General features: G+C 35.8%; 1 protein-coding gene across 1 annotated transcript in view; it reads left to right on the top strand.

Moving 5' to 3' along the window:
- Positions 1 to 14,135, top strand: part of LOC106882930 (sodium/potassium-transporting ATPase subunit beta) — a 37,396-nt gene extending 23,261 nt beyond the window's left edge. Inside the window, exons 3-6 of the mRNA XM_014933773.2 lie at positions 254 to 358; positions 2,820 to 2,998; positions 5,561 to 5,668; positions 6,713 to 14,135. Of these exons, the coding sequence (XP_014789259.1) occupies positions 254 to 358; positions 2,820 to 2,998; positions 5,561 to 5,668; positions 6,713 to 6,952 (632 nt within the window). The 3' untranslated portion in view covers positions 6,953 to 14,135. The remainder of the gene's footprint in view (positions 1 to 253; positions 359 to 2,819; positions 2,999 to 5,560; positions 5,669 to 6,712) is intronic.
- Positions 14,136 to 15,757: the final 1,622 nt, after the last annotated feature.

Here is a 15,757-nt window from a genome sequence, read left to right as displayed (position 1 = left end):
CTCTCTCTCTCTCTCTCTCTCTCTCTCTCTCTCTCCCTCTCTCTGTGTGTTGCTTGAGAAACAATAAAAACACTTAAAATGTCATCAGACAGAGATGAAAATTATATTTTACAGTTATCTTTTGACGACTTCTTACTACTGACTTTGAATTTTACTAGTTGCCAATGAATTATTTGATAAATTTCAATTATTTAAATGGTTTTAAAATATTTATAAAAACTCTAAAATAATATCTTATTTCTCCTTAATGCAGGTGTAGTTGTTATACCTGTAGATATTGAAGGTCCTGTATACTTTAGAGTAAAGGACATGGATCATGCTGCCTCATATATAGCAAAGATTGAAAAGAGCCTTAAAGGTATGATTCATATCCTCATCACATTCATCATTTTATGCTCTTTTTTCTACATTGGCATGGGTGGATAGGTTCTTCCTCTGGCACATATGGCAACTGGTAACTAACCAATTACCAATCTTTGCTCTTGTATATATGTATATCATGACTTTCACACTCAGTTGCTTTTCCTATGCCCAACCATTTTAGAATGTGGGCTGTGGTGTCAGTGACACAATAAAACACACAGAGGGGTGTCTGCATCAGAACTCTTCAGCTGTCTTATCTCTATGCTCTGTCAGTTTTTATTTACACCATCAATGCCTATCCAAAGTCTTCTAAATGGGTTACTTTGCTGCAGTTTGCAGAGTCCGTACTTTCTCTGTATGATTAGAGCAGAACCTTTTCTTCAAATATTTTTGGGTTCATTCAAAGTGCTCAGCTTCCTAGAAATGATTGCTTTCAGTCATCATCATTTAACATCTGTTTTCAATGCTGACATAGGTTGGATGCTTTGACAGGAACTGACTGCAATGAACACTACTCACTGCTTAGGCATTGGACCCCAATGCATGCCCTTCCTAACACGAAACATTTTGTAGAATGTACTGGATGCTTTTTCCATGGCACCAGCATCAGTGAGGTCACTTAGCAAGACAAAACTCTTTAACAGAGAAGGCAGTAGCATTGAGGTGATGAGGTTTTATGTCAGGTGATGAGAGGTTAAGAGTATAAATAGAGGGATAGAAACAAATGTCTTGCAGTAGAGGAGATATATAGCTACCCCAGTTAGAAAAGCAGGGAGAGGAGATTTTGAAGAAGATATTGGGACACACCCTGACGAGGGAGGGGTATATAAATGGTACAGAAGATAAGATGGGGTGAGTGATCATGTAAGTTTGTAAAAGTGTAGGAGGTAGAGGTGAGGGAATGCAGTGAGTTGTGAACACAAATGGAGGGAGGGAGGATGTTTGTGGGAGGAGTTGTTGGAGAAAGGGACATGAAAATGAGCAATGTGCTTTCAGGGCCTCATTTTTGCTTAGATAAGTGTATCTTCTCAAGCACAGCAAATCACTGATCAACTTAGTTCTTTGTCATCTCTATGAGGCTCAACATCTGAAGGTCACTTTTCACTGCTTTGTCCTATGTCTCCCTGGGTCTATCTCTTTTACAGGTTCCATACGCATTTATGGATCAGTATGTTTTATGCAGCTATCCTCATCCATATGCATCACATGACCATACCAAGAAAGTCTTCTCCCTTGTACACTTCATCTGATGCCTCTTATGCACAGTTTCTCTCTCAACACATATTTTATCATACATGCACACTGACATTGCACATTCAGTGGAACATGCTAGCTTGATTTCTTTTGGGCCTTCACACATCCTCTGTATTCACAGCCCACATCTCACTACCCTGTAGCAATACTGTTTGTACACAAGCATCATAGTATGGCACAAAGAGGAAGTCATTGGGGTCTGGAATGATGGAGTGGTTGGCCAATAAAGGAGCTCTAATTTGTTGGCATGGGATAACCCTGCAGTCTGTTATTGGCAATAAATTCTTTAATATCTCTTTTCCCTGTCTGAAGAAGACAGTTGAAAATTTAAGAAAGGAATAGATAGAATTGTTTTCAGAGTATAGTGTCTATCTTTGTACAAACTATACTCATCATGCCCTTTCACGTGTGTGTAGAGGTCTGAGTAAAATATTATTGAGGAGGATTTACAGTTGTCCGAGCATGCATGCCTCTCTTCTCCACTCCATCAATGTTTATCCAAAGGAAAGGTCACCAAGTTGGAGCCAATACAACTTGGCACTAGTGTCATCACAAGCATTCCTGTCAAAACACAAAGAATTAAAATAGATGTTGCAAGACTTGTCTTATAACAGTTTCACCACTCATCTGCCCAAGATCGGTGTTTTTCTATCAACCCCAAACGGATAAAAGGCAAAGTTGACTTTGGTGAGATCTGAACTCAGCATGCAAAGAGTCATTACAAATACTATGAGGTATTCTATCCAATGCTCCACTGATTCTGCTTGTTAGTTCTACTTCAGAGCAAGGCTAAAAATTTCAGGGGCAGGGATAAGTTGACTACATCAGCCACAGAATTTAACTGGTACTTATTTTATTGACTTCAAAAGAATGAAAAGCAAAGTTGACCTTGGTGGATTTGAACTCAGAACATAAAGATGGACAACATGCTGCAAAGCATTTTTGCCCAGCTTGCTAATGATTCTGCCAGCTTACCACCTTAGTGTTACTTCAGATATTTGTTTCCTGCAAAGAAGTTACTGTCACAGATTTTTAAAGTCAAAACAAGATGGAAATCTTTTATACTTGTATTGATTTATATTAGTAACAGAAGCAGAGTAGATCTCAAATCATTTATTATTTTCTTTCATCAACAAGTGTGTTGATACATGAGCTTATTATTCTATATCTAATTGTTAATATTAGTTTTACTTTCATTTCAGAGAAGCATGGCATAAAATGTCATAAAGATGGGAATTGTTCAATACTAACAGATAAGAAAGATGATAGTGTTCAACAGCTAGAAAAATCAGCTCTTTTCCCTGACGGTTCATTATGTAATAAGAAAACTAATTTTGGTTTTTCCATTGGCAAACCATGCTTTATTGTTAGAGTCAATAAGGTTAGTTCTCTAGTATTTTTCTTATATTTTATTGCATATTTAGTAGTTTGTTATGCATGTTATATTTTCATCACTATTTTACATTTGCTTTCTATGCTGGTGTAGGTTGGGTGGATTTCACTGTCAGAGTTAGCACATATTTAGGGGATCCTTCTCATGTAAATGGGTTGGGGACCTTATTGTATTCATGCTTCATCCTTGGCTTGATTTCTGTGGTTGGATGCCTTTCCTAAGACCAACCACTATACAGTGTACAAGATGCTTTTTTAGTAGCACCAGAGAGATGTCATATCCTTGATAAAGCTAAAATCATCTTGCTATCTCACACTTTACAGAGTGTACTGGGTACATCTTTTGTGGCACCAGAATGAAAGTGGTACCATGACCTTGACATAAGTGAAGGGACCTCACAGTCTCATTGTCTTTGTTTACTCATCAGCCTCTTTACAGATGTGGAGCAGATCTGATAGAGGCAGAAAAATTAGTGATGAGGTGCATATGTGACAAGGAGTGGAGTGATAGGAAGGTATAAAATTCTGAGATCGATGTGTATATTCAAGGCAATGCAATGTAGAAGGGATGACAGAGGTGTATGTAATCCAGAAGAGAGGGAGAGAGAGAGTGATGACAGAGGCTTAGGATACATAGGAAAGAAAGAACAAGTGTATTCTGGCAATCAGAATGATATGTGGTGATGACAAACAGTATGGGGGGGGGGAGAAGGAAATAGAGAGAACTGGGAACAAGTGGTCCGATGTAGTCACCTATACACAGGATATGTGATGGGGACAAGTGATGTGAATGGTTGCATGGAAAATGGGAAATAGGTGGGTCTTGTACACGTGAGTGGTTAAAAGCAGCATTGGGGAAAGGGTCAGAATAAGTGCAACAAAATCCTTAGTTACACTGAAAGCAACGTGTGTCAAACAGAAGAGATCTACTGTCATCCTCAGACATATTGGAAGCATAGAGAATTAAGAAGTCAAGGAAGTGATTGATAGACATGTGGTAAGTGTGGCTGAAAGATTGTGATGTATGGCAAGCAGAAAATGAGCAATAAAAGCATGGGTGTGTGTGCTATATGTGATGAGCTGGAGAGATGCACTGCCATTCTTAGTTACACTGACGAATTTGAGGAAAAGATAAAGTGAATCAGAGATGAGTAATAGGAGCAGGAAGAGCAAGAGAGATAAAATCATGGCTTAAAGAAACATGGGTAACAGATAGATGTGTAATGTGGCAGATGAGAAATAGAAGGATAAGTGATATGGGTGTTAGAGGAGTAAGCATGGAGAAGAGATATTTGGAGATTGAACCTCATGAAGGAAGGGACAAAGAATCACAACAATTGGCAAGACATTGGGCTAGAGAAGACCCATCCGACCTGGAAGCATGGCAAACTGGACACCAAATAATGATAGGCATATATGAACAAGAAACTTCCTGTGAGAAATGAAAAGTGGAACGACTATTGGGAAGTGAATGCAGATTTGCCTGGGTGCCAAGCATTCTTTCCAATCCCAGTTATGGAAAAACCTGACATTTAATGTGGTGTGAAAGAAGAAAAGTTGTAAATCTAGTTGAGTTAACGGTTCCTCATGAAGATAATATGTATGCCGTGCGGGCTCAAAAGATAGACCGTTATGAAAACCTCCTCGAGAAATGTGAAGACGCAGGCTGGAAAGCGGAGCATTTTCCAATCGAAGTCGGATGTAGAGGATTTGTAGGATACAGTGTGAGACGACTGCTGTTATCGTTAGGCCTAACTAATCGTAAGGTAAATACCACCATTACCGATATCCAAACTGCAGGGGAGAAGGCTAGCCACTGGATTTGGTTAAAAAGAGACGATGAGCGATGGCTAGAGAAATATTGAGCTTTGTTTTAATAATCAGTTGATCTAGCAAGCGGGGCCTCATATCAGTGAGGGGGGCCGGTGCGCATTGATGCCGTCGAGAGGTAGGCCTCGAAACGGCGTGCATTCTCTCCTGATGACCCCATACACTTGCTGGCTTCCGGTATGCGGAGTTCTTGACTGGTAGCACTTGCATGTGCGAGTTGTTTGCAAGACATATGTATCCTCTCTTATAAGAGGTGGCTCTGTACCTAGTTAACACAAATGAATATTTTCAATAGAATGTAACTAGTTATGCTGAAAAATATGTTTTTAATTCTATGTAATATCTTTTTGAATGGCAAAGTTAATTCATTGAGAAAATACTGCTGAAAGTTGTTATTGTTATGTTATATAAGGTGGCAGAATTGTTAGCATGCCAGACAAAATGTTTATCATGGCATTCATTCTGGCTTTATGTTTTGAGTTAAAATTCTGCCATAGTCAACTTTACCTTTTAGTATCAATAAAATAAAGTATCCCAGTCGAACATTGGGGTTGATGTAATCGACTAACCCAGCTGCCACCACCACCACCACCAGCAGCAAATTCTGTTACCTATAATAGAAAGCACTATGTTAAATATCTGCCTAGAGCTTAAAAATAATTCTAAAAAATAATTTTTTTTATGAAAACAGAAGAATTGTTAATTTCTCTGTTTACTTCAGCTGTTCAATTGGAAACCTGAGCCATACGCAAGCTTGTCAGATGTCCCTTCAGAATTTCCAAAAGACCGTTATCTTGCAAATTCTATAGGAATTCATTGTTATGGAATTGTAAGTATGATAATTTCAATTGTAATGCTAAAGTTTAATAGTTTTCATGTCAAGTTGTCTCCCTTGACAAATGTAGTTCGTAAATATTTTTGTGTTTCTGTTTATTTTTGTTACATGTCTTGTTAATAATATATAGGCAATTATAGCATTTCAAAACTTCTTTATGAAGATTTCCACAATTAAATGAGAGAAATTTCAAATGTTAAATAGTTTATGAAAGCCTATTTTAACTCAATGTAATAGTTTTCATTAAAAAAAAAAAAAACTATAGCTGCTTTGTTACTAAATTTGTTGCCTCACTTATGGAGTCTTTAAGCAAGGGACATAACTCTGTTTGACTCAGTTTTCCTGGCTGACCGCCTCCAATTTCACAATTAGAAGAAAGAAACACTGCGTCAACTCTATTAACAGATGCTGTAACAATAATCAAATATCTAAATTTGCAAATACTTTATCTGCCACCTTAGATGTGAAAAGCTAATAAATCGGCAGTAGACGGTAATCCAGAAATTATTAATAATTGAAAGATATTTTTTTTTTTTGATGAGCTAAAGACGCATAGGAGTGGCTGTGTGGTAAGTAGCTTGTTTACCAGCCACATGGTCCCGGGTTCAGTCCCACTGCGTGGCATCTTGGGCAAGTGTCTTCTACTATAGCCTCGGGCCGACCAATGCCTTGTGAGTGGATTTGGTAGACGGAAACTGAAAGAAGCCTGTCGTATATATGTATATATATATATATATGTATGTATGTGTTTGTCCCCCCAACATCGCTTGACAACCGATGCTGGTGTGTTTATGTCCCCGTAACTTAGCGGTTAGGCAAAAGAGACCGATAGAATAAGTACTAGGCTTCCAAAGAATAAGTCCTGGGGTCGATTTGCTCGACTAAAGGCGGTGCTCCAGCATGGCCACAGTCAAAAGACTGAAACAAGTAAAAGAGTAAAGTAGCTGGTTTTAAAATCTCTGAAAAAGATTTGAGTAGTAATGATACTAAACAGTGACCAAAATTTATATCTTGAAATTTGTTTATTTTCTTTTTCAGAATAGTCCTGATAAGGATAACCTTGGTAATGTAGTTTACATACCACCGACAGGAATACCTTTTAAATACTTTCCATATTTAAATCAAAAAAACTATGTTTCTCCATTCACATGGATTCAGCTCTTAGGTATAAGACGTCACATTGCGGTGGGTATCAGATGTAAAATTTATGTAAATAACGCCTATATTTATCACAGGAAACGTATTAATTTTGTTGATTTTTACGTTCTTATAGATTAAAATCTGCCCCTTTATCTATCTGTTGGAAATGGTCACATGATAAGGAACTAAGTGGCTGTACATCAGCATTGCTTGGGAGTTATTCAGTTTGAGTGACTAAGGTCACTTAGTTGCTTTCTTTCTGAGTAGTTTTATACATACATTTCTGTTTTCATACAAACTTAGCTTTCTTTGATACTAGAGACTTCAAGCAAAGATGTTAGTTCAATATGAATTTTTAAGTCTTGTTCTATTTCTCCGTATTGTTGAAGGCTTTTACTATTGCTCCAGTTTTAATATTTTTGACACTCATCACTTTCCTTTATCATATACTGGCTGCAGTTGTTTGTTGTTTTGGTAACTTTTGTTTTCTTTTTTTTTTTTTGCTAATATCGAATTCTCTGCTAATTTGATAATTTTTTCTTTCCAAGGAAATTAAATGCTTTCATCATCATCGTTTAACATCCGCTTTCCATGCTAGCATGGGTTGGACGATTTGACTGAGGACTGGTGAAACCAGATGGTTACACCAGGCTCCAATCTGATTTGGCAGAGTTTCTACAGCTGGATGCCCTTCTTAACGCCAACCACTCAGAGAGTGTAGTGGGTGCTTTTACATGCCACCGGCACGAAGGCCAGTCAGGGGGTACTGGCAATGGCCATGCTCGAAATGGTGTATTTTACGTGCCATCTGCACAGGAGCCAGTCCAGCGGGACTGTATATATATATATATATATATATATAAAATCATCATGATCATGATCTTGATCATTTAACGTCTGTATACCAAGCAGGGGTAGGATGGTTGACAGGAGCCAGCCAAGTAGAAAACTACCTCCGGCTACTGTGTCTGTTCTGACCGGGTTTTTACAACTGGATGCCCTTCCTAACACCAGCCACTCTGCAGAGTGGACTCAGTGCTTTTTACATGGCACTAGCTCAGGTGAGGTTAGTTTTGGCATGATTTTTTCAGCTGGATGCCCTTCCAAATGCCAACCACTTAAGAGTGTCGGCTGGATGCTTTTTACTTGGCACCAGCACTGCCAGGGTCACCAAGTAACTTGCAAGATATGGAATTTTGAGAGGGGCAGGGTATTTGAGGAGGGGAACGTGTGTTAGGGGATAAAAGGTTAGAGTGTGACAGAGAGGCAGAAACAGGTGTCTTGCTATAGAGGAGGTGCATGTCTTGCTATAGAGAAAGAGAGAAGAGAGGGAGAGAGAGAGGTGGAGAAGAAGAGAGAGAGAGAGATACAAGAAAGAGGACAGAAACAGGTGCGCTGATGTAAAAGAGATAATTGGTTTCCTAGTCAGAGAGAAAAGAAAAAGGAGAGAAACAGTGATCAAGGATGAGGGCAGAAACAGGTATGCTGCTGTAGAGGAGATCCATGGTTACCCAGCCAGAGGGAAGAGCAAGGGAAATAGAGAGATAGAAACAGCAAAAGTGTAAGGGAGAACATGAGAGAGATGGTAAAGTGCCAGGGTATACTCACAAGTAACAAAGATCAGAGCTTAGATGTGATGGTAGAGTAAGAAAAGGAGAGATACAGAGGTCATAATATACATGGTCAGATATTGCCAAGAAGGTGCAAGTAGGGAGTAGAGATTGCAGTGGAAAATGGATGTTAAATGTTAATAATACATACATACGTATGTGCATGCATGCATACATACATTTACTTATTTTTTATTTAAACCAGCAATTATAGGGAGAGAAAATTAGTCAGTTAATTTAACTCCCAGTACTTGTCCAGTACTTTTTGTAGACCCCAGTGAAACGAAAGGCAAATTTGAACTTGGAACAAATAGTTGGGATAAAGACTGCAAGGTATTTTGTACAGCACTCTAATGATTCTGTCAATATAGAAAACAATAGTTACAACACTATCAAATCTCAGGTTTAAAACTATGAGAAATTATAGCTCAAACAACTTGATTTTCTTTCAATAAAAAATTGGAAAATAAGAATACTTTTTCACTCTAAAATTGCTGTTGCTGGAAGAGCATGAAAAATATTTTTAAAAGAAGATTCAATAGAAGGTTCTGTTTAAGTAATTAAATGTTTGCCTTTAGATATGAAATGACCAAGTGGATAAGGTATTAAATTCTTGCTCATGAATTGTGGTTTCAGTTGTTGGTGTCTATAAGTTTGGACATTTAATTCTGCATAGCTTCAGTTAACTTAGCTGTTTAAAAGAGGTGAAAGATTTTTCTGGTAAAGGTATGTTTGGAGAAAATTGTCTATTTAGGAAAATATTGTATATTTTATGTATTTAATAGTAACTGTAGTCCAATACTGCATCACAGTGATTTATGGAAAGATTAAGGATCTACTTTATCTCTCTACTTCAGAAATATTTTCAGAAAAGAATCTTATTTCTGTCACTCTGTGCTACAAATACCAAATGTGACCAACCAAGTAGAGTTGGCACTCTGCTACAATTTCTTGCAATGGTTGTGGCCTTGCTTTTCTCAGAATTTCTTCATTGGTGAGACAATTCTACCAGTTGACCCCTCAGGATCTTTCTGATGCACCTTTAATGGTATACATTTAGTTTACTAGTTGTCCTTACTATGCTCTTACAAGCTTCATGAGTCTGCATTGCGGTAGGTAGAACAATGGAGTTATATAGATGAAATTTCACATCAATGCTGATGTTTGAGGCTGCTCAGATGGAATGCATATGCTGGAACACTGATGCTGTCTTTCCAGTCCTGCAATCTATGTCCAGTTCTACATCACCAGTGCTTACAACACTGCCCAGATTGGGGAACTGGTTCAATTCTATTTTATGCAGGTGGATGTTGATAGCTATTTCTTGGTTCATGGTATTGCTTGCTTTCATCACTTTCATCTTCAATGTGTGTACTGGTCCTCAGCCTGAGCTTCTCCACACATTGTCAACTCTTACAGATTTGCATTGTTTTCTGTATCTATCTACAGGATTCCATTGTTGGGTCCACTGACTGTGCTTCTCATGACAAAATCAGCAGCCTGAATAAACAGTAGAGGAGACAAGATGTAGCCTTGCCTGACCCCGGAGACATTGTTGAGAAACTCTGTCACTCCAGATTCAGCTCTTATGCATTATCTTGAGTTGTCGTACAATCTTTTGAATATGTTGACAAAGCACAGTGGGATGCCATAAGACATGACAATGTTTCAGAGGGATTCCCTATGTACACTGTCGAAGGCCTTGTGAAAGTTGAGGTTGACTACTAGTGGCTCCTGGTATCAATGATGCTCCATTGAGTGAGGATCTGTTCTGTACATGACCAGTTTATTTCATAAACCAGCCTGTCCTTCATGTAGAACAAATCCACAACTTGTCACAACTCTCTCAGTAGTATTGTGCAACCTTGCTTGGGACTGACAAAAATGCAATGCCTGCCAGGTTGCCCTTATTCAGTAATTCACAATAACCACCCCTTACTGTCAATCTTGAGAAACCTGCTCTTCCAAGTAGAAGTATTGATATGCTTATTTATATGAGTAGCCCTTATTGCAACTGGTTCACATAGTCACAAGGAATTGCTGAAAAGCTTGAATGAACACAAACCTTCACATGACCTCCACAACAATAAAATGTGTTTTTCTGAAATGTGATGTAGCCAGCAATGCTAAAAACACCATCTCAGAATAAAGAATGTACAGATTTCTATGACTATTGAAATGTAGATCAGTACTTTTCATGAAAGAATCGAAAACTGAATCTTGTCACAAAACTGAAGGCATTTAAAAACATTAATTTGTATCTAGATTTAAGATTACCATGACTCTTAGATGGCATATTGCTCTTTTTTTTTAGTTTCCCAGGGCTTTATCATTGCTGTACTTTGTTTCAAAATTCTCAGACCAAATTTGTCACATACAGTGGTGCTGATTAACAATTCAAGGAAGTTACAATACATAGTTTTGAGTATATATCAGATGGTAAACCAAAACAAAGAATATAAGAGATTCAATTTTCATGGCCAGGCTATTGGTGTCTGGATATGGATCTTATTTAATTGAGAAGGAGAAAATGTTTTGGAGGAACACAGCTGAAGTCTTTAGACTAGTTGTCACCAAAAGTATTGGAGGTGATTTAAACTGACTTCTCCTATTTCTTTGGCCTTGTGGTATTCTTTATATTCTGAGTTCAAATCTCATTAAGATCAAATTCATTTTATTGGTCCTGGAAGGATGACAAACAAATTCCTAGTCAAATACTGAGATCAATATAATTGACTGACACTCTCTCCCAAACTGTTGATTTTGAACTTTAATTAGGAATTATTGTTGTGCTTTGTCTATGATGGTATTTGTGCAGTTGTTAAAGTTTTATAGCTTAGAAAGTGGCTGGAGTGGTATGTATATATTAATACAAGACTTAGTATTAAATATGGTTTGTGTTGGTTTGTAATTTGAAAGCTTGCAGTTCTAGTGTTTTCATGACATATTTGTTTCAAGCAAAGCACAGGACACATGATTTTGAGACCTCAATCATGGTTTGGTATGTCTTGCATTTTGCAGGTTCAGTTAATTATTTTAAGTGTTGTGTTGGTTCTGTAGCTATGTTAATTGTAAAATGTAATGTAAGTATTTGGTAAAGTTACTTAGTTCAATAAAATAGTTCTTTCTAATTTGCAAGTGAGGCATTGTTGTATAATCAGCTTTGATTGTAATATGGTTGTATGACATACATCATCTACTTTGGCTGTTGCTGTGTGCTTTGGGTAGAAAGCACTTAGCTTTTATTAGAAGTTTGTTGTTAGCTCTGGGGATTGTAATAGGAAGAAAAAAATTATACTTAGATTACTGTTGAGGTTTGTTTTGATTCAGTATTTGTTTGGGTGATTTTTTTTTATGGTGCTTTGTGATGTGTTCTATGCTAGAATCATCATCATCATCATCATTGGGTCAAGCTTGCTCAGATTCACATGACTCCGATCCTCCTTACTTAAGCCCTTTGCTCCCTATGGAGCTGAGGCCATTGGTGACTTTGCTCCACTGTTTTTGACTCTGGACTCTACAGGACCACTCCTTCAGTAAAAGGGGATGTTTCCCTGGAGAGAAGGCTAACCTTCTCCTAGAGATTTCTGGTCTTTAATTCTCATTGATGCTTTTGTAACTTCATTTCTTTTTCTAGGTAGGAGGTGTTGGCCCTAAGAAAGTCTATTTTTACCTCTGGGAAGAGATGGTCCATATTAGTCCAGCTTCTGTCCTTTGATCTGTTCAGCATGAGAAATCCTACCAGGTGTTTGTACTCTGCTGTGCATAGCTATCAGCCATTGGGATATACAAGCCACTGCAATGCAAGAACTGAACCTTGCAGTGAACTCTGATCCTCCACTTGTCTCTATTTTCCGTGGTATGTGATAGTTCCTTTCAGTGACATCTGGTGTTATCTGTTAACCAATCAGTTTCTTGTTTCCACAGAGCAACTAATGTGATTAAACCATGTTGAGTTGGATGTCACTAACCAGCCTCTCCTTACCTCTTCAGTAGTGTCTGCCAAAACGAAACTCTTCTTTCTCCAATTGTATTTCATACATTAAAAACCTTCATTAACCTGGGGACACTCCTACATTTTTAATGTTCTTACTATTTCCTGATCAGTTGATACCTTTGAATTATTTTTTTTTCGTGCTTGGTTTTGAGCATCCCCCCCACCCAACCATTTTCTGTCAACTTTTTGATCATCCAACAATGACCTTCCCATTTATCTGAGATTTCCTCCTCAATTTTATTTTTAGATTGAAGTTTTTCAATATTGTTTCCCTCTTTACGACAATCAAGATTTTTTTTTGTAAATTTAGCTGTAAATTTTGGATAAAAATTCTAACTCAAATTAGTGTTTGCTAATTAGTATTACTGATAAGCTTGTTAGTGTTATTCCGGTTGGACTAAAAACAAAAGCTGCAGAAGTTTTTTTTTATATATAAGGAATAATTAATCATAGATTAGAGTGAAGGTGAGACATGGCTGTTCAACACATTCAGGAGGGAAGTAACTTCCAGTAAGAACCAACTTAACCCATGACAACCCATCCAATCTATACAAGAAAGGCAGACACAGAGATAATGGACAATGAGAAAGGTTTTAGAGAAGTAAGATCAACAGGTAACCTCAGAAGAAATAGAGATGATGTTTGTTATCAAAAAGAAAAGGATGAAAAAAAAAAAACTTACAAAATGTATATGAGAATTTTTAGAAATTTATTTTGTCCAAAGTACATTGTTTTTGTTCTGTTTTTTTCTTCTTTTTTTTTTCCATACTCGTGCACTATGTACAGAGTGTTGTTTGCCCAAAGTAACATTGCTGTTTTTCACTCATGCACTAGGTACTGAGTTTTATATGCCCCAAAGTACATTTTTCTCGACACTCAGGCATCCTCATCAATATTATTATTATTATTTATGTACTGAGCGTTGTAATTGTATTATACTGTCATCATCAAGAAGTTTACATTATCCAAAACTTTGCAGAACAGAGAATTTTGGAAGTCGGACATTAATAAAGAATGTTAACTTTCAAGAAAATCCACAAAATTAAAAAGTCCAAATGGGTTTGTTTTTGTTTTTTTTTTCCTTTATGTACAACAGTGGTTTCAAGAAATTAGGAATTTCAAGCTGTTAATTGAAACACATACACACAAAACAAACAAGGAACAACAACAACAACAAAAAAAAAACCCACTAACATTTTCTTTCACAGCTTTTAAAATAACCCAATACAATTATTTGAGCATTCTAAAAATCATGGTAGTGAAAATAACATTTCCAAAGATCTTAGCAGCTCAACTAGTGCCCATTAAATTTCAACTGACAAGTTGGCCATTTTTCAGTCTCATTTTATATTTTTTTAATAAGAAATTCTGTATAAAATACACAATTCTTCACGACAAATTTTTTTAAAAACTTTTTTGCTTTGTTTTTTTTTTTTTTTTTTTTTTTTTTTTTTCTTTAGTTTCATTTTTACTGAAAATGTATACCATGTTGCTATATTGATTATCAAAAGAAAATTAAAGCATCATAGCTTAGATTAAAATGGTCTCACAAATACAGATTGTCTTCATTTGGAGTTTTTGTTCTCCACCGAAACTGCTTTTATTAGAAGCTTAATTTATTCCTGAACAACAGATGATGATGTTAGAACATAATTATTCAAACACAGCAAACTTAAATTACAATACAATACAGTTCATCTTTAAAAAAAAAAAAGTGGTGTAATATCTCTATTTTTTTGTTGTATATGTTGAACAGGGTATCAAGCAACTGCAGTTCAGGCTACAATACAGACATATGCACACAACATACAGAAGACAATAATTTAAAATTGTGTATGTTCTACATATTTTGAATTACCCATTTTTATTAGTTCCCATTTGAAATGATTTAAAGTATATTGGAATTTTAACCAATATATATATATATATATTGAATAACCTAACACTTATTAATTGGTTAGCTACAGTTTGTTTAAATCTAATGTAAAATCAAATACTTATCTATTAATGTGATTTTTTAATGTGTTTTATTTATAAAATAGTTAAGAAATTGATGTCTAAAGAACAAAAAAACACTTTAAACTAACACAATGGATATTTACTGTTCAACCATTGGGAAATTTTGCCAAAATTCATTTAATTTAATCAAATTCATGTCTTTGATTTAAATATTTTCCCCCTTTTGTACAAAACCAGAGTGTTTGTAAATATTACTACCTCATTGCATAGCATTGGTGCTTATACTACAGAGACAAATTAATGGCTTACCTAGAAGAAAAGGACTACAGCTTATTTCTCTATAGAAATGAACAGTTATTTCTTTTATTTAGGCATTCTTAGGCCAATTGTTACTTTTAGACTAGGAGGGGAAATATATATAATTAAATTAAACTTAAGTACTTCTAATTTTTATTGAACCTTGAGCAATGAAATGCTAAGTTGATATTAAGCTAGATTTGAACTGTTTAAAAAAGTCTATTTTTTAATATATTAGTGACTATTGTAAATGTTAATTCTATCTTTGAAATCACCATGTTATTTTCAATTAAAAAAATTATGAAAGAGTAGAATCTCTACAGTATTATTTTAATTTTGACATCAAAAGAACATGTTATTTTTATGCTATAGTTTATTAAACATCACAGTAGTATTTTGGTGTGGTGAGAGATGTAATTGGTTAAACAGTTCTGAATTATGAATTATAGCTCTGGCTATGTAGGAAGTCGTAGACTTAGCACTGAAATACTAAAAAAAATACTCAGTTATACTGTGCTCAGTACATCAATGAACTATATTGAGCCAGTAAGAACTTCAATTGTTGCTGCTCAATTCTTCTGACTGGAATTATTGGCTACTAGGTGTCACTGCTCAAAATATCGGGAATCATTACAGAGTGTAGTCTACTGATTATAACAACTGAAACTGATTCAATATTATTTATGTGATTTAAAAGTTTCAAGTATTTTAAAAGGAAATCATAAAAGATTTAAAGTTAGCTTACATTTCCCTACTTTTAAAACTGACCTAGTTTGTTGCAATGTCACCTTGGTTTTATAAAAAATACACACAAAAAAAAACTGTAAATGAGCTGTATAAAAGTTGCTCAATACCTTATTGTGTTTAAACTAGACACACTATTTGAATGCTTTATATACACAGTCATCTCAAGTTATGTAGTCAATTTAAGGCTCTATATCAGTATTTGTTAAAATTTCAATTTTTTTAAAATTTAAAATATCTCAAAATTTAGATGCAGTAAAAAAGCGAAATTATCTACAATTTCAGATGTACAATTAAAATTTTTTTTAGAAAAAGAGGAAAAGACAGTCAAACGCC

The sequence above is a fragment of the Octopus bimaculoides genome, chromosome 2 (assembly GCF_001194135.2).
Source record: "Octopus bimaculoides isolate UCB-OBI-ISO-001 chromosome 2, ASM119413v2, whole genome shotgun sequence".
Classification (NCBI taxonomy): domain Eukaryota; kingdom Metazoa; phylum Mollusca; class Cephalopoda; order Octopoda; family Octopodidae; genus Octopus; species Octopus bimaculoides.
This window is presented reverse-complemented; position numbering and strand designations above follow the sequence as displayed.